At 39.7% G+C, this 19363-nt stretch overlaps 1 protein-coding gene across 20 annotated transcripts in view; it reads left to right on the plus strand.

Moving 5' to 3' along the window:
• The window catches only part of ATM (ATM serine/threonine kinase), a 128341-nt gene that overhangs the window by 13133 nt on the left and 95845 nt on the right, over window positions 1-19363 (plus strand). For 17 of the 20 annotated variants that reach the window (XM_045038242.1, XM_023239067.2, XM_045038244.1 and 14 more), the window contains 8 exons: window positions 9110-9275; window positions 10116-10354; window positions 12145-12308; window positions 13737-13906; window positions 15692-16063; window positions 16719-16913; window positions 17695-17790; window positions 18660-18885. In XM_045038242.1, the coding sequence (XP_044894177.1) occupies window positions 9110-9275; window positions 10116-10354; window positions 12145-12308; window positions 13737-13906; window positions 15692-16063; window positions 16719-16913; window positions 17695-17790; window positions 18660-18885 (1628 nt within the window). Of the gene's footprint in view, window positions 1-2; window positions 347-9109; window positions 9276-10115; window positions 10355-12144; window positions 12309-13736; window positions 13907-15691; window positions 16064-16718; window positions 16914-17694; window positions 17791-18642; window positions 18886-19363 lie in introns of those variants that run through there. The other 3 variants (XM_023239066.2, XM_023239068.2, XM_045038241.1) reach the window with 3 other exon arrangements.

A 19363-nucleotide genomic window follows, 5' to 3' on the forward strand; every position in this document is an offset into this window, starting at 1 on the left:
AAAGGCTGGTCAGAATCTGTATCCCCCAAATGACCTGGCCGTTTCACAGTATCCTGGTAAAATGAAATGGTTACAGAATCCAACACCTAGTTTCATTTTTTAAGGACTTCCGAAGTTATTGTCTCTCTCGTAGATAAGGAGTTGCAGAATTGAAAGAAGCCATACCTTTCCTCAAGAACTTGACAGGCCAGTGGCAGGAAAAAACCAAGTAAACCAAAAATTCTAACACACTATGACATAGATATGTTTGGAAGCCGTGACTTCACAGATCAGTGACACCCAAACCCCACCATGATTCAAGTACAACGAAGAAAACCAGTAGGGAGAGAAAGCAACAGAGTTTCAGGTTGGAAGGGGGATGACGTTTTAAGTGTGGTGGAAATGATAAAACACATAAGAATCCGTTGGATTAGGCTTGTAGCAGGTCACTTGTAAGGTAGCGCACATCACGAATAGCACAGGATGTACAGGCCCCAGTGACTACAAGATAAGGAGAGTGGGTGCCAGGGAGGAATCGAGTGTTTTTGACAGCCTGTAGGTGAAAGTTAGTAGAGACCACAAAGGAAGGAAGTTAGGGTCAGAGACTGAAACATTTGAGTTTATTGATTTCAGAGGTGGAGCATTTTCGTTGCTGAGTGGGTTCAGTGGGTGAGAATGGGATTTGGCTTTAGTGAAGCCACTCTAAGCCATGTCAGAGTCGTCTAATACAACCACCTCTGAAAATCTAAAAGCTCGGTATTTTTCATTATAAGTATTCAAGATAAATTTTGCTGACTACCTGAAAAGATGTTTGTATTATTTGTCGTCAGTTTCTCGTTTCAAAATGAGATACATGTGGATGGAAAAACCATGACCTGATCAGTGCTCTGCATTATACTCTACTGTTCCCACATGAAGGAAAGCCTTCTGAGCTGCTGTATTAATTTCTTAGATGTCATCTGGGGCCTCTGTTGTTGTTCTGGACATAAGGGAGGCTGTGTCCCAAATCCGACCCTCAACAAGTCGTATAGAGAATAGGCTAGTGATATCCAGGATACTGTGACACTTCTCTATGACCAAAGTGGTCCATCCTAAGTATTCAGAGGGTTTGTGTATCTTAGATTATTACATGTAACCACAGGTCTCACTGAAACAAAGGTGGTCCTTCCTGTAGCATCCTAAGTATGGTTCCATCATCTGGCATGTTCTCTGAAACGCTCTTTTTATTTTTAAGCATACTACTTTCACTTCTCACCATCTGCCCCTTGGTTGAATTGTTTTTCTAGTTAGCTCCCTACTCTGATGAGAACTTGCTTCTCTAATGAGGACTTTGCTCAAGAAGTGAAGTTTATGTTCAGAACCCATCTTTAATAGTGATGTTGACGGAGCCCATGGTTAGGGATGAGACTTTTTAGAGGGAGAGTTTTGAGGAGATGAGAAGATGGCCTGAATCCAGCCAGCATTTTCATACAAAGTTTGGAATCAGTTTGTTGATTTCTACAAAAAACCCTGCTGGGATTTTGGTAGGGATTGCACGGACTCTACTGAACAATTAAGGAAGAATAGACTTCTTAACCATGTAGAGTCTTCTAATCCATGAACATGATGTATTTCTTTGTTTAGGTCTTTGTTTTTGTTGTTGTAGTTGTTGTTCTCTTCCAAATTTTTATTTAAATTCAAGTTAGTTAATACATAGTGTTAGTATTGATTTCAAAAGTAGAAATTTAGTGGTTTATCACTTATATACAACACCCAGTGCTCATTGTAATAGGTCTTTTTTGATGTAAAGAAGTCAATGTTTTATGATTATCAGCATACAGGATTTGTATATTTTTATTAGATTTATATAGCAATAGTTTATATATTGTATAATGTTAAAATTTTCAACTTCTGCATGGTTCATTACTATCATACAGAAATACAACTGATTTTAGTGTATTAATCTTGTGTCCTGGGACCTTGCTAAAATCACTTATTAGATCTAGGAGTTCTTTTTTAAAATTTTTTTTTTTCAACGTTTATTTATTTTTGGGACAGAGAGAGATAGAGCATGAACGGGGGAGGGGCAGAGAGAGAGGGAGACACAGAATTGGAAACAGGCTCCAGGCTCTGAGCCATCAGCCCAGAGCCCGACGCGGGGCTCGAACTCACGGACCGTGAGATCGTGACCTGGCTGAAGTCGGACGCTTAACCGACTGCGCCACCCAGGCGCCCCTAAGAGTTCTTTTTTAGCTTGTGTGGGGTTTTGTATTTAGGCAGTCCTGTATCTGTGTTTTTTCCATTCATTTCTGAGCTGTGTGACTTTTATTTATTTTTTTCTGCTGTATCCTATTGACGAAGAGCTTCAGTATGATTTTTTCAAATGGTGAAACGTGCATGACATAAAATTTACCGTCTTAACCATTGTTAAGTGTACAGTTCAGTGGCGTTACGTATTACATCCACATTGTTGTGCAACCATCACCTTCCATTTCCAACACTTTCCTCATCTTCCCAAACTGAAACTGACTCCTGCAGCCCTTGGCAACCATTCTGCTTTCTGTATCTGTAAGTTTGACCACCCTGGCCGCCTCGTGTAAGTGAAATCATACAGTGCTTGTCCTCTTGTCAATGGCCCATTTCACTCGTGTCTTCAAGGTTCATCCATGTCGTAGTGTGTCTCACAACTTACTTCCTTTTTAAGGCTGAGTAATATTCTACTGTGTGTATATACTACGTTTTGTTTATTCATCTGTCATTGAGCATTTGAGTGGTTTCTACCTTTTGGCTGTTGTGAATAATGCTGTTATGAACATAAGCGTACAAATAGCTCTTTGAGTCCTTTATTTTTGGGGGGAGGGTGGCACAAAGGTGATTTTATTAAAGCACAGGGACAGAACAGGACCCTTGGGTAGGAAGAGCTGCCTGAGTCCTTTGTTTCAGTTCTTTTGTGTATTTATCCAGTAGTAGAATTACTGCATTATATGGTAACTCCGTGTTTAATTTATTGAGGAACCACAAAACTTTTCCTCAAGGGCTGCATCGTTTTACAGATCCACAATCACAAGCGTTCCCAGTGTCTCCACACTCTTACTATCAACACTTGTTCTTTTTCTTGTTTTGATAGTAGTCCTCCTAATGTGAATGCGTATGAAGTGGTGTCTCATCGTGATTTTGATTTGCATTTCTCTAATGACTCTTCTCTAATGACTTTAACATGTACTTATTGGCCATTTGCACATCATCTTTGGAAAAGTATCTATTCCTGTCTTCTGTCCAGTTTTTATTCTATGTATCTGTGTGTCTATTTTATTTATATGTTTTTGAGTGAGTGAAAGAGAGAGAGAGAAAGGGCGTGAGTGAGCAAGGGGCAGAGACCGAGAATCCCACAAGGGGCAGAGAGTGGGACGGAGGGAGGGAGAGAGTGAGGGGCAGAGAGAGAATTCCACATGGGCTCCGCACTGTCATTGCTGGGCTTAAGCTCACCTGACGTGGGGCTTGACCTCAGGAACGGTGAGATCTTGACCTGAGCCAAAGTCGGATGCTTAACCGACTGAGCCACCCAGGTGCCTCCTTTGTCCAGCTTTTAATCAGCTTGTTATCTTGTTGTTGAAATGTAGGAATTCTTTACATATTCTGGATGTTAACCCCTGATTGTCAGATATATGGTTTGCAACTATTTTCTCCCATTCCATGGGTTGCTTTAACGCTGACAATAGTGTTCTTTGATATACAAAAGTTAAGTCAACCTTGCATTCCTGGGATATACCCTCCTAGGGCATGATGTATTATTCTTTTTACGTATTACTGGATTGAATTTGAAGGTTATTTTTGGAAGGTGATTTTTAACTATGAATTCAATTTCTTTAACAGCTATGGGAATATTTAGTTTATTTCTTTTTTAGTTAGCTTTAATAACTTGTGTAAGAATTTGTACACTTTATCTGAGTTGTTTAATGCAGGAGCGTAAAGTTGTTCTTAAACATTATTACCTTGTTGTCCTTTTAATGTATGTAGGCTTGATTTGGTATTGCCTCTTTCATTATTGATTTCTGGTATTATTCTTCCCTTATGTTTATTTTGGGTTTAATTTGTTCTCTAGTTTCTTAACATAGAAGCTTTACATCATTGGTTTGAGAGCTTCTTTCCTAATATGTGTATTTAATATAATAAATTTTTCTCTAAACACTGCTTTGTCATATCTCACGCATTTTGGCATTGTTACATTTTCATTTTTCTTCAGTTCAAGATTTGTTTTTCTTGACAGTTCTTCTTTGACCTGTGGATTATTTAGAAGTGTGTTATTTAATTTCCAATTGTTTGGGGGTACTTTCCTATTTTTTATTTCATTTTCCCTTTTATGGTTTTTAGTCTAATTACATTATCGTCAGAGAACATACCTCTTATAACATATTTATAATTATTATGACTTCTTTCATGGCCCAGGATAAAGTCTAATTTGATGAATGCTCCATATGCATTTGAGAAGAATGTCTATCTGCTGTTATGGGTGATTTGTTCTGTAAATGGCAACTAGAGTCAGTTGGTTGATGGTGTTCAATCCTGTAACAGGCTGGTATGAGAGCTTGAGTGACAAGTGAGGAAATGGATTAACAAAACGATACTTTCCAAAGCTTTGGTTGTGAGGTGAAGGGAACGAGGGGTCCTTCTAGAGAGGAGAGTAACTAGAGTATACCTAAATGTAATCGGAAGGATTTCATGCAGAGAATGTGTGTGAATACACAGGAAAATGGACTATGTTTTCTGAGAATAAGTGTTTCCAAAGGAAGAGCTCTGGGATTGTCCCAAGGAAGAGGGCAGGTTTTCTAATGAGGTAGGAAGGAAGAAACGTTAAAACCTTTCGTGGCTTTCCTGTAAAACTAGCAAGAAATGTCGACTCCCCCTTTGCTCGGCCTTGGAAGCGCGGGGTAGCTCTGCCTGCCTCTCTGACTGTAACCAAAAGCCTGCCCCCGTCCTTCTGATCTCTGTGTTCTGGCTACAGTGGCCCTCATTCAGATTCTCTAACCCAGTGGTCTCCAGACACTTTTTAAAAAACAGACTGCATTTTTTTAGAGCCATTTCAGATTCATCGCAAAATTGAGCAGGAAGTACAGAGTCTGCGCGAACCCTCACACAGGCACGGCTTCTGCTCTTGTCAACTTCCTGCATCAGAGTGGCACATTTGTTTCAGTCCACGCACCCACACTGACACCTCCTGTCACCTGGCATTCACACTTGACATTGGGATCACTCCTGGTGCCGTCCGTTCAATAGATTGTGACAAATGTGTAATGAGGGGTATTTACCATTATAGTGTCACATAGAATAGTTTCACTGCCGTAGAAATCTTCCGTGCTCTATCACATCCTTCCCTTCCCACTGATCCCCAGCAACCAGTGATCTTTTTACAGTCTCTCTAGGTTTGCCTTTTCCAGAATGTGATGTAGTTGGTATCATGTGGTCATAGTACATAGTCTTGTCACACTGGCTTATTTCATTTAGTAATATGCATTTAAGTTTCCTCCGTGCCACCTCGTGGCTTGATAGCTTACTTCTTTTTAGCGCTGAATAATATTCCATTGGCTGCATGTGCCACACTGTAATTTTCCATTCATTTACTGAAGGACACCTTGATTGCTTCCAGGCTTTGACGGTTATGAATAAAGCTGCCATAAACATCTGTGTGCAGATAGGTTTCCAGCTCATTTCAGTAAATACTGAGAAGTGTGATTGCTGGATCATATGGTAAAACTTTGTTTAGTTTTATAAGAAGCTGCCAAAGCTCTCTTCCCAAATGGCCGTTATTGATTTCTACATCAGTAGAGCTTAATTTTTTATTTGTAATTACTTTTAATTTAAAAAATAAGAGTTCTAGTATTTCCTTCTGACACTGCTACGGATCATCTCTCACTGTTTCGAGAGTGCAAGCCCTTTCTTGCCTCATGACGTGTCCTCCTCTTGTTAGAGGCTACCCTTTGTATGGCTGGTTTCTTCTCATCCTGCAGGTCTCAACTTAATGCCACTGCTGTGTTCTGGTCTCCCCTTCTAAATTTGTTCCTATCTTTTTATATTCTACCATAGTGCCCTGTTTCCTCAGGATTCTCGCAGAGTCGTGACACCGAGGCTTTTTTCTTTAATTTTTTCTAACGTTTATTTATTTTTGAGAGAGAGAGAGAGAGAGAGAGAGAGAGAGCGAGCGAGCGCGTGCGGGGGAGGGGGAGACAGGGAGACATAGAATCAGAAGCGGCTCCAGGCTCTGAGCTGCCAGCACAGAGACCAATGCAGGGCCTGAACCCATGAACTAACCATGAGATCATGACCTGAGCTGAAGTCAGATGCTCAACCCAGGTGCCCCAAACACGGAAGCTTTTTATCCAGGAAGGAACTTTATTTGTGCCAGCACCACTCAGTTGGGTTCCTACCCAAAGAACTGAGCACTCAACGTCACATGGCATAGTTTTGTTTTGTTTTATTTTTTTTTTAACGTTTTATTTTTGAGACAGAGAGAGACAGAGCATGAACAGGGGAGGGTCAGAGAGAGGGAGACACAGAATCCAAAGCAGTCCAGGCTCTGAGCTCTCAGCACAGAGCCTGATGTGGAGCTCAAACTCGCGGACCGCGAGATCATGACCTGAGCCGAAGTCGGATGCTTAACTGGCTGAGCCACCCAGGCGCCCCTCATGGCATAGTTTTTTAAAATACATTTTCTATTTCTTTGTCTCCCCATATATGGTAGGTAACACATTAACATGTAGTCTGATTAAGTAGTCTCAGTTTACAAGTTCATGAGGGATGTTGTCACGCAGGCGGATAGCCAGGTTACCTTGAAGTTTTCTCTCCCTTTTTCTCTCCCCTTAGGGAGGGGACCCTACCACAATAGTACTTTTGTGAAAATAAATAACACACTTCTGAATTCATGGGTCAAAAGAAAAGTGTTCAAGGAAATCAAAGTATACTTAGAACTGGATGAAAATGAAAAAAAAAAATACAAGATGTCAAAATTTGTAGAATGCAGCTAAAGTTATATGGAAAGGGCAATTTTTATAGCATCAACTGCCCATACTAGGAAGGAGGAAAAGTCTCACATCAGTAACCTTAGCTTCCACCTCAAGAAACGAGGAAAGCAAAACCAAACTCTCTGAAGCAAGTGGAAGTGAAGAAATCACTGGAATTGAAAACAGAAAAACACGAGAGAACAATTAATTAAATAAAAAGCTGATTCTTTGACAACGTCAAGAAAATCTAGAGCCGCTAGCAGGAGTGACTTACATACAAAAGAAGACACAGATTGCTGATATGAGGAAGGAAATAGATACAGTTGCATGTTTTGCAGCGATTAAAAGAGTATTGACATACTATGGACAACTCTATGCATTTAAATGCAGCAGTTCCTTTATGGATTCCTTCTTTTTTTTTTAATGTTTATTTTTGAGAGAGACCGATCGTGAGTGGGGGAAGGGCAGAGAGAGACGGGGAGACGCAGAATCTGAAGCAGGCTCCAGGCTCCCAGCTGTCAGTGCAGAGCCTGATGCAGGGCTCGAACTCAGGAACCTTGAGATCATGACCTGAGCTGAAGTCAGACGCTTAACCGACTGAGCCACCCAGATGCCTCTGGACCAGTTCCTTTAAACCACACCCTATCAGAACTTACCCACTGGGAAATAGATACTCTGAATAGTTATGAATCGATAATTTAAAACCATTCATAAAAGACACTGGGAACAAGGCAAGGATGTGTGCCCTCCCCACTCCTGTTGAGCCTTGCACTAGAGGTTCTAGACAGGGCAGTTAGGCCAGGAAAGGAAATAAAAGGCGTACAGATTAGAAAGGACTAAAGAAAACTGTTCCAGTTTGCAGATAGAATGAGTGTCTATGTATAAAGTCCTAAGGAATCTACATTTAATTTAAAACTTTTAACTCCAGAAGTCCTTTTAAATATCATGTTCCTTTACTATTCATTCTTTGAGCTTTTCTGTCAGTGTTGAATTCATGGAGGAAGTGAATCCACCTGGAGGCATGTCCTACAGCCTTTTTTTGAAGAAGTTGGACTCTTTGCTTCTGAGACTTCTGTTGACGGCTTATACTGTTTTTTTTTTTTAACCGCTTGCTAGGATAGTATGTGGGATTCTATGAGAATTGGGATCAACTTCCCTGATCTAACATAAATGCCCTAAAACTTGAGCTTTTCTTAAGATTTTTTTTTTCAATGTTTATTTATTTTTTTGGGACAGAGAGAGACAGAGCATGAACGGGGGAGGGGCAGAAAGAGAGGGAGACACAGAATCGGAAACAGACTCCAGGCTCTGAGCCATCAGCCCAGAGCCCGACGCGGGGCTCGAACTCACGGACCGCGAGATCGTGACCTGGCTGAAGTCGGACGCTTAACCGACTGCGCCACCCAGGCGCCCCACTGACCTTTTTTTTAAGTTCGTGTGTATAGCAGACCTTGGAAGCCAGAGATGATGGCTTCCTCCGAGCAAAGGACAGGCTTGCTTGCTGCCCATTTGTTACAGTTGGCTTGAGATTTCTCTTCTATAATGTAGCTCACTTTTGTATCATGTCCCTTGTCCCTCTTCAGGTTGCCTTCAGGGCTGAGGAATTTATGTAAGAAGGAAGGTCCTGTGGCTATTGTCATGGCTGTGAGAAATAAACTGTCATTTTTCTCAGATCAAGAATATCTTGTCTTCTGCCAACACCCAGGAAACTGGCATTCTGATTCCTTAGGTTTCAAGTAGAATAAAATTTTATCCCATTGACATGGTTCTTGATGCTCTTGATATATTTTACACGTGTTATTAATCAACCGGCTTTAAAACAAAATCGTAGATTGGGTGTGCCCTGTGTCACATGCTCTGTTAGACCTACATGGAAGGACGTAGATATTGAAGAGGTGCCACAGCTTGTCTGAGGGCTGGCTGCACATGGTCTGCGGCCTTAGGTTGTTCCTCTCGAAGGCAGTTTACATAACATAACATTAAATACTGATTGAACACTTTTACTGTTTTGAGTGTAAATTAGTGTAATTTTTAATCTTTTTGTCTGTATGGGACTATTGAAATTTAAATTGTAACAGGACCTTTAAGTTAAATGCTTTGATAATTTTCTTTTTGATAACATAACTAAAATGGTTTTTTTTTGTTTGTTTTTTAAGAGTTGTTCTCTGTGTACTTCAATCTGTACCTTAAACCTGCACAAGACATTAATAGAGTTTTAGTGGCTAGAATAATTCATGCTGTGGCCAGAGGGTGCTGTTCGCAAACTGATGGATTGAATTCCAAATTGTTGGATTTCTTTTCCAAAGCTATTCATCATGCAAGGTAATCTAGTCTCGTTTTGTTCTGTATTGGAAATCTATTTGATCTTTTTGCAAGTATATCTTTTATTTTCAGTGCGTGTGTGTGTGTGTGTGTGTGTGTGTGTGTGTTTTAATGTGTATTTATTTTGAGAGAGAGTGCAAGAGGGGAGGGACAGAGACAGAAAACCTTAAGCAGGTGCCATGCTATTAACCCAGAGCCCGACATGGGGCTCAGACTCATGAACTGTGAGATCATGACCTGAGCTGAAATCGAGAGTCAAACGTTTAACTGGCTGAGCCATCCAGGTGCTCTGCAAGTCTGTCTTTTAGATCTAGCATCTGAAAATGTTACCACTTAAAAAAACAAAAACAAAAACATCGGCCCATTGTAGTAGAATTAGTAGATTCCTAAAGAAAGTATCACTTCAGCTATTCTTGAATATCCAAAGGCAGAACATGAAAATGATGTTTTTAAGTGGGAGATCAGTGCTGCTTTATTAAAAAAGATAAATATCCACTTAAGTAGTTTGATTTTCCCCATTTTTGAGAATAGATGTACTAAGAAAAAATGAACTAGTGTATTTTGGAAGTATCAATATCTTACGTTTGTGCTGCATTAGTCTATAACATGACACATTGTATACATGGTATTTGAGCAGCAGAGAGAGCTGGTGTCCTAGCACCAGATAATGTTGTTGCTGCCTGTAGTCCCACTAGGATTTGTTTCCTGAATAGTTCTGAAACTAAGGCTATTGTTATTTGAAGATTAGATACTTTTTTCTTTCCAGCGTGCAACTTCATAACTGTCTTCAGTGTTCATTGTCTTCCCTGTTAAGCGGAGTGTGTTTATTTTCTGTGACAGACAAGAGAAGAGCTCTGCAGGTCTAAACCACATCTTAGCAGCGTTTGTTATCTTCCTCAAGACGTTGGCTGTTAACTTTCGAATTTGCGTGTGTCAGTTAGGAGATGAAGTTCTTCCTACCTTGCTTTATATTTGGACTCAACACAGACTTAATGATTGCTTAAAAGAAGTGATTATTGAATTATTTCAGCTGCAAATTTATATCCGTCATCCAAAGGGAGCTAAAACCCAAGAGAAAGGTAATAAAAGGCAGTTTTTGCTGTTTTGAATTTACTTCCTCATCGAAATGTAGGGGCTTAAGTATGAAAATTGTATTTTGTAGGAGGTTATGACCTTCTTATGGATTACTGTGCTTGATAATGGTATTAGTCATAGGGATATTTCTCACACTTTTTTTAGAATTTGAAGTTGTGGTAGCAAGTCATATTGTGCCGTTTGTTTAGTACATTGCTAAGCATCACGAGGAAACACAAATATGACGCGATGTCCCCTCTGGGAGCTGATGATGCAGCAGTTAGGTGCTAAAAGGTATTTCTCATACTGTAGCATAAAAGAGTTCAGAGAAGGCAGGGCCTGTTTATTTACATGTGGCTTTTATTAGGAGGTAGAAAAGATAAATATGGACCCAAAGCCGTCAGATTAGTCAGTTCCTCAGGGAGATGTGTACATACTGCTTTAAACCTCATACTTGATCCAGGCCCCTGTTTGCTGGGAATACCAGAAATGAATGATTTCTCCTCTTTGATACCTTTACCTTCATTTTTCATCAAGAGAGTATTGCTGGTTAATACATATCGCATATTTGAAAGCAGCTAGGATAGTAGATCTTAAAAGTTCTCATCACAAGGAAGCAGCTTTTTTTTTTTTTTCTTTTTTTGTTATGTAAGGTATGTTAACTAGACTTACTGTGGTCATTTCACAAGGTTATACAAATACTGAATAATTACGTTGTACACATGAAACTAACGTTGCATGTCAATTATACCTTCATAGAAAGAGTACTGCTGGGATGGTTTCGCTTCATTCAGTAGAAGGGAACTTTATTGGGCGGAACAGGAACTGAACGAGTTCCCCCATGCTCAGGGTGTGTTTACTTTTGGCCTTGTACTGGCCTTTGGATGAATTCATCATGGCGAGCGTAATGACTGTGTTAGGAAATCATGCTACCCTGAGTAATAGCAGCTAAAATGGAGGAAAACAGTTATAGCCAATTTTTTTCAAAAGTAGCAATGTTTAATGGGCTCTTCTAGTATGCGTAGTTAGAGTATTTGTGGCCCGAGAAACTACTGAAGTCAAAGAATGGCGGATTCTCTTAGTTTGTCATCTTTCACACAGCTTTCACCAGGATGAAGATCAGGCTTAATTTATGGGATGGCGTGATATGTTTAGGGTTTTAGTTAATGGTATATTTAGGATGAAAATTGACAGGATGGTGAGTTTGCCAGAAACACTAATGTAGTGTTAGACTGCGTTAATAGATTTTATGGTTCTTCGTGGGGAGTAACAGCTCCTTTGTTACCCATCTGGTCAGATGACAGTGGGAGTATTCTGTCTACCAGATTTTGGACAGTCACCATTTGAAGAGAGATATAGTAGACTGGAGTGTGTTTAGGGAAAGGTGACCAGAATAATGAGAAGTCTGGGTAACATGTCATTTGTACACCAGTTAAAGGAACTGGTAACATTTTTCTCTAAATGATGTAGTGAGAACTTGGTCCTCATATAAATGACAGAGCATGTTAATTACATTTGCCTCAGGGGAGAGACACAGTTAAAGTTCGATTGAGATTTTCATTGAGTTGATCAGAGAAAAATCAGACTATTGAAGAATTTTATAGGAAACACAGGTAAGCTGAGCATGAAGTGGACACTTACAAAGTAGAGTTTGCCAAGGATATTGTCACAAGAGGCGTTAGTACTGAGTGGGCAGTTGGCCCAGTTTCCGCCTCAGTAGCTGAATAGTTTTGTGGGAGGTGATGGGGCAAATGGAGTGTGTATGTAGATTATATTCTCTTTTTTTGAATTACAGGTGCTTATGAATCAAATAAATGGAAAAGTATCTTATACAACTTATATGATCTGCTGATTAATGAGATAAGTCATATAGGAAGCAGAGGGAAATACTCTTCAGGATCCCGTAATGTTGCTGTCAAGGAAAACTTGATTGACCTGATGGCAGATATTTGTCACCAGGTACAGTTGGTTGAAATTTTCCATTAATTTCCTTTTATTTGGTGGGTTTTTTGTTTTTTTGTTTTTTTTTTTTTTTTTAGAGATAGAGAGAGGATCTTAAGCAGGCTCCAGCGTGGAGCCTGATGCGGGTCTCCATCTCACGACTTGTGAGGTCTTGACCTGAGCCAAAATCTAGTTGGATGCTTAACCAATTGAGCCACCCAGGTGCCCTTTACTGGACTTTTCAAATGTGCGTTCTGGTAGGAAACCTTGTCAGATTATTTTGTGTATGCAGCTTTTCTGTTCAAAATACTGTAAATATTTGGAATTAATCTTCTGACATAAAAAATAACTATTTTGCACAAATGAACTTAGCGAAAACTAGTGATGAACTCTTCATTCTTAAAGGGTTGTCTGTAGAAAATGAGATTATGTTTCTTGTTTAAAATTTTTTTTTCTACTGAGTTAGAAATCACATAGCATACAAGTACACAATTGAGTGGTTTTCAGTATTTTCACTATATTGTGCAAGCATCACCACTGTGTGATTCCAGAATATTTCCACTACTCCCCAAACAGACTCTGTACGTGTTAGCAGTCAGTCCCAGTGCCCAGCTTTTTTCAGTTTTTAGCAGCTAACCACTAAGCTCCTTTCTGTCTCTAAAGATTTGCTATTTTGGACATTTTATGTAAATGAAATAGAAACACAACTGTAAACTACGTGGAAACAACTTGTAGTCTTTCGTCCATGTTGTGCTAGGAACTAGTGGTTCATTCCTTTTTATTGCCTGATAATGTTTAGCAGTGTGGGTATTTTACATTTTGTTTGCCCGTTCATCAGTTGATGGCAGTTTTTTTTTTTTTTTAATGTTTTTATTTTATGTTTGAGAGAGAGAGAGGGACTGAGTGTGAGTGGGGGAGGGGCAGAGAGAGAGACACAGAATCTGAAGCAGGCTCTAGGCCCTGAGCTGTCAGCACAGAGCCCGACGTGGGGCTCGAACCCACAAACTGCGAGATCATGACCTGAGCCAAAGTCGGATGCTTCACCGACTGAACCACCCAAGCGCCCCTATGGCTTAATGTTTCTTAAGTAAAACTTTTTCCCAGAAATTTGATTAACATCCTGGGCAATTTCATTTGTCAGATATTTTCTTAATGCTAAACTTAAAATACTTTTTTTTAATTAGAAAAGCTTTTTAAAATTTAATCCCATTGAAAATACAGATTTTTGCTTGGTAATATGTGCTTCCTGGAGAGCTGTTACAGTCCTGTAAAATGTTTGTTCATTACTATGTTATCATACTTATATATTTCCATAATTTATTACTTTTGCTCTATGACTTTCCTGTGTCTAATTTGAGGAGGAACATTTTTTCCGTCATGAACTATTAGAAAACAGGAACAGTGTGAAAAAACAAAAAAGTAAGTTGTCTTTTTGTTATTTTACAGGTTTTTAATGAAGATACCAGATCTTTGGAGATTTCTCAATCTTACACTATCACACAAAGAGAACTTAATGATTACGGTGCAACTTGCAAAAAGAGGAAAATAGAATTAGGCTGGGACGTAATAAAAGATCATCTTCAGAAGTCACAGAATGATTTTGATCTTGTGCCTTGGTAAAATGTTCTCTTTTTCATTGTCATCCTGGTCTCATTTAGTTTTTCTTACGAGACCTCTACTACAACAGCCTGGCCATAACTAGGTCATCTGTCCAATCCTAAACCAGTCATTGGCAGAGGGGAAGGTGGTTGCTGGGACGTGTTGAGGTCCACCACCGTGGCTCATGTGCTGGAGCCGGGGCCACGGCCTTAGCAAAGGAGATGGGGGGACAGCAGCCTGGGAGACAGTCTTGTGTGGCTCGTGGAATTTCCTGAGTTGCGCATCTCAACGTAGACATTTTAGGTACAGCACCTGCTAGTAAAAGTAGCTTGGGAAGAAATTAAAGATGGCATTCAGAAATCACAGAATAATTTGGACCTCTTGCCACAATGAAAGGTTGTCTTTTTAAAATTTTGCTGGGTACAGCATACACAGTTACTTAAATGATTAAATCGTTGGCCTCTGTGATAACATAAAATATTAGGTTTGGTAGGAGTCTTTAGAATTCAGTCCAGCCTGTTCGTTTTGCCAAACTGAGGAAGGTTCCGCAGCTTGAACAAGGACACTGAGAAATTTGTAGGTGACGGTCAAGCTTCTGTGATCCCTGCCTCCGTTTTCCCCATGTTGATGTAATAGTTAAATATAATTGCGTTGTGGGGGAAAGCGTCTTGATTTAGATACCTAGTGTTTGAGCTCATGTTTATCTTATATAGTGGAGGATCCCTATTTCAGATTCTTCAATTTGTTCATTTCCTGCAGGGTTATTTATTGGATACTTGCTTTGTGCCAAGCATTATAGATGCAAGGATGAATAAGATAAAGTTCTTCTTCTGGAGCAGTATGCATTCTAAGAATTCACAGCAAATATTTTTTGACTTAACCACCATCTAGGAAGAATAGTTGTTTGGCTTTTTTGTTCTTGTTTTAGAGGAATATTCTTCGTGGCTAAAGAGTAAGGATGGGTGTCATAATTCAGAAGTAGAAAATTGGGTCATTTAGGGGCATCTAGGTGGCTCAGTCAGTTAAGCATCTGACTCTTGATTTCGGTTCAGGTCATGATCTTACGATTCGTGAGGTTGAGCCCCACATCAGGCTCTGCACTGACAGTATGGAGCCTGCTTAGGATTCTCTCTCTCTCTTTCTCTCTGCCCCTCCCCTGCTTGCTCTCTTGTTCAAAATAAATAAATTTTATTAAAAAAAAATTGGAGCATCTGGGTGGCTCCGTCAGTTGGGCTTTCAACTTTGGCTCAGGTCATGATCTCATGGTCCGTGGGGTTCAAGCCTCACTTCGGGCTTTGCTCTGACAGCATGGAGCCTACTTTGGATTCTCTGACTCCCTCTCTCTCTGCCCCTCTGCCACTTGGGTGCTCTCTCTCTCTCTTTCAAAAATAAACATTAAAAAATTAACAAAAAAATAAATAAAAGAAAATTGATAATTTACTTTTTATTTATTTTTAAGTAGGCTTCAATGTGGGGCTTACACTCCCAGCCCTGAGATCAAGAGTTGCATGCTCTACCTATGGAGCCAGTCAGGTGCACTTACCTTTAGTTACTCCTCAGAATTTTTGTGTAAGGGAAATATGACAGCTCCCCTACCTGGCCAAAAAGTTGTCATTCTTCCTGCCACTTTAGGAAGTAGGGCTTAATAAATACTAAGAGCCTTTTATTTGGAGAGTAGTATGGAAAGTAATGATGGTGATTCTTTAGGATATTGTAAAGGTGCTATGTCTGTAGATTTGTTTTCTGTTAGCTTGTTAATAGACTTGAATCATTTTCAAATTAATTACACTTTTTTCTTTTAGGTTACAGATTGCAACCCAATTAATATCAAAATATCCTTCAAGTTTACCTAACTATGAGTTGTCACCATTACTGATGATACTGTACCAGCTTCTGCCTCAGCAGCGACATGGGGAGCGCACGCCGTACGTGTTACGGTGCCTTGTGGAGCTTGCATCGTGTCAAGGCAAGAAATCAGACCTGGAAAGCTCACAGAAATCAGATTTATTGAAACTCTGGACTAAAATTTGGTCTATTACTTTTCGCGGTATAAGTTCTGAACGAATACAAGCTGAAAACTTTGGCTTACTTGGAGCTATAATTCAAGGTGGTTTAATTGAGGTTGATAGAGAATTCTGGAAGTTATTTACTGGGTCAGCCTGCAGACCTTCATGGTAGGTTGATTTATGTATTGTATTAGATTTTTATATATACGTATCCTTTTTTTTTTTTTTTTCCCTCTGGTTTTTGTAGTTTTTCACTTCAGTTAAAAATATGTTAAATTCTGGGGGTGCCTGGGTGGCTCAGTCGGTTGGGCATCTGACTTCGGCTCAGGTCATGATCTCCCTGTTCCCGAGTTCGAGCCTGGTTTCAGGCTCTGTGCTGACAGTTCGGAGCCTGGAGCCTGCTTCAGACTCTGTGTCTCCCCGCTCTCTACTCCTCTCCCACTCATGCTGTGTCTGTGTCTCTCAAAAATAAACGTTTAAAAAAAAAAAAAAACCAAAGAGATGCAAATTGTTCTTGAGGGAAAGAATGTGGACAGGAGATGGTAACTTAAAATTGGTGCATTGCTGCTTTTCCTGCAAGAATATATAGGTAGCATTTATAGTCTCCTCTTGCAGTGCTTTTCTCCCATTCTTGACTCTCCTATTCTGTCACTCAAGGGTGGGGAACGCTTTGTCATTCTTTCATCACATGTAATCTCATTTTGGTTATTCTCGTGATAGCACTTACTGCAGAAAGAAAACATAGAACTATTAGGACTGGGCCCGGGGTGGTGGTGGGGGGGAAAGCTTATTTCTAACAACAGCGCCCTCTGTTTTGTTGTAGTCCTGCAGTGTGCTGCTTGACTTTGGCCCTGACCACCTGCGTTGTTCCAGAAACAGTAAAGACAGGAGTGGAGCAGAATACATGTGAAGTAAATAGAAGGTTTTCGTTAAAGGAATTGATAATGAAATGGCTCTTATTCTATCAGTTAGAGGATGACTTTGAAGACAGTACCGAGCCGCCCCCAGTTCTTCACAGGTGATTTGAATTCCTTAGCATCCAGCTGCTTTTTGTATGGGGAGGTACCGGAGGCTTGTGCTTGTTTGATACTCGATGGCTTGTCGCACAGTGGTAATGTGGGGTTTCTCAGACCTTACCCCAAATATTAAACAGTCCCTTTGTTTTTCCAGTGTTCTGTGTCTTTGTGCTTGGATGTCTTCATGTCCTTTTACTTTGTTTTTATCTCTGCTGAGACAGTGAGAACACAGGGGGATGTGCCTGTATAATACGAATTATAATTCTTTGAGCACTTCCGTGTTCCTTTGTGATTTTCTGTGAGTAGGTTCATCTGCATGTATGTCTGACGCATACGTATCCCGGAATCAGAATGGGAGTATCTTGTGCGTGACGGGTGTTAAATTAATGGAGGGGGAGGAAACTGGAGACAGTCAGAATGGGGCTTAAGCCCCAGAATGGGGAGCAGCTTGACCCTGTAACCTTTCCACAGCTGGTGGTCAGGACTGAAGGAGTAGAGGATGGGATTTTGTGGGTCCTAGTGCTTTTGTTTTAATTTCACAATCTGTTTCAGATACAATTTTTAAAAATTAGATGAGTCTGCTGCCAGGAAGTGTTGAAAATTATAGTAACATAAAATAAACGTATGCTTCTTAATTCTTGTTTTAGATGTTAAAAAATTCAGTAACAATGAAAGAAAGTGATGTCAAGATTTACAACCAAACATGGATATTTAAGTATAAACAATGCATTCAATGGGTTTTGGTCTTCTAAGTGAAGATTTTTTTTTAATTTTCCTTTGTAGTAATTTTCCTCATCTTGCGCTGGAGAAAATTCTTGTGAGTCTCACTATGAAAAACTCTAAAGCTGCAATGAATTTTTTCCAAAGAGTGCCAGAATGGTATGTTATCTAATAGAGTTCTGTATTCGTTTAAGCTATGGCTGTTAATTACAAAGATAATAATTTTAGCAGGGTAGTAGCTACGTCTTAAAAGTTATGAACTAAGTTGATCAATTAAAGAAAATTCCATCTCTGAGCTAGGGAAAAAGCTGCTTTTAATTCAATTGATAGTGATCTGCGTTCTATAATTTTAGATCCTGTTGACTGGTTTTTAACACCGTGTAGTATAGCGTGGCAACACTTGCCAATGGAAGAAATAGAATAGTTATCATGGGTGGTTAAGACATGAGTTTTTTAAAGATGTGACCCATTTTTGTATGCCATGTAAAATCTGTTCGTTTTAAAATTAATGGTAATGGAGGATAGGTCAAAGTAAAAATAAGTCTAAAAACCTCATTTTAGTTGACTGACTCAAGAGGCCCCTGTTTATCACTGTGGCGGAAAATGGCTCACTAGTATTAAGACTCCTGATCTCCCTTGAGAGGGCATAGCATGAAAAACTCCTTCATTTTGGAGAAATCAAAGCGGAAAAAAGGAAAGTGTTTTCAGATAATGCTTATCTTAGTGTTTGTACCTGGTGCTATTAATGTTTTCTTTTTAATAAAGTTTTCTGACTTTGCCTTTGAAATTATAACCTCTGTGTCTTTCATCCATGTGTTAGTGGAATTTGCTATTGCAAAATGAAAGCTGGTACACGAGCGTAGCCATTCCAAAGCCGAGAAGCCTTTAAAAAGACTAATCCGTTAATTGTGTAAGCAGTCTGTAAAGTAGATGCTAAGTTAAAGTTTTCATTTGTGATAAATTGCTGCTGCGTGGAGGTGAAGCAGTTGGTCACTTGATTGTACATTTAAGGTCTTACTCTCTTGAAGTGAACAACACCACAAAGATGCAGAGGAGTCTTCGTTCTCAGAAATTGAAGAACTGTTTCTTCAGACAACTTTCGACAAGATGGATTTCTTAACCATTGTGAAGGAATGTCCCGTAGAAAAGCTCCAGTCCAGTGGACGCATTTCTGTCCACCAGAACCTCAAGGAATCACTGGATCGCTGTCTTCTGGGGTTATCAGAACAGCTTCTAAATAACTACTCCTTTGAGGTGAGATTTTTCAGAAGAACTAAAGCCTACATCTGACTCAACTTTGGTGGACTGTTAGGAAGGAGAAACAGGCAGGAGGGGCCCTGAGGATGGTGACAGGCTTAATTAAAAAAAGCATAGTGACAGTACATGCGTACAAATAGGGAAGACTTACTACAAGAGCAGAAAGACCCAAGAAGAATAATTTGTGTTTCTTTTGTACCAGGAATTCCAGTAGATGTTAAAGAAGTAGAATTCTTTGTGTGGGTTCGTGGGGAACAATAATGGTTTGGAGCATAGGGATTATATGATGAGAAAGAACCTCTCCACTGAGAGGAGGGAGAGGTTACAATAACAGACAAGAACATCATTTAAACTGATCTCAAAGATCTTGGTGACACTTGAAGATGGAGAAGTGTTAATAAAATGTAATAAATGATCTAGCAATCACCCATAGTTTAGAGGTCACTAGTAATTTCTCATAAATCGTTTTCTTCAC

Source organism: Felis catus, chromosome D1 (genome assembly GCF_018350175.1).
Source record: "Felis catus isolate Fca126 chromosome D1, F.catus_Fca126_mat1.0, whole genome shotgun sequence".
Taxonomy (NCBI): domain Eukaryota; kingdom Metazoa; phylum Chordata; class Mammalia; order Carnivora; family Felidae; genus Felis; species Felis catus.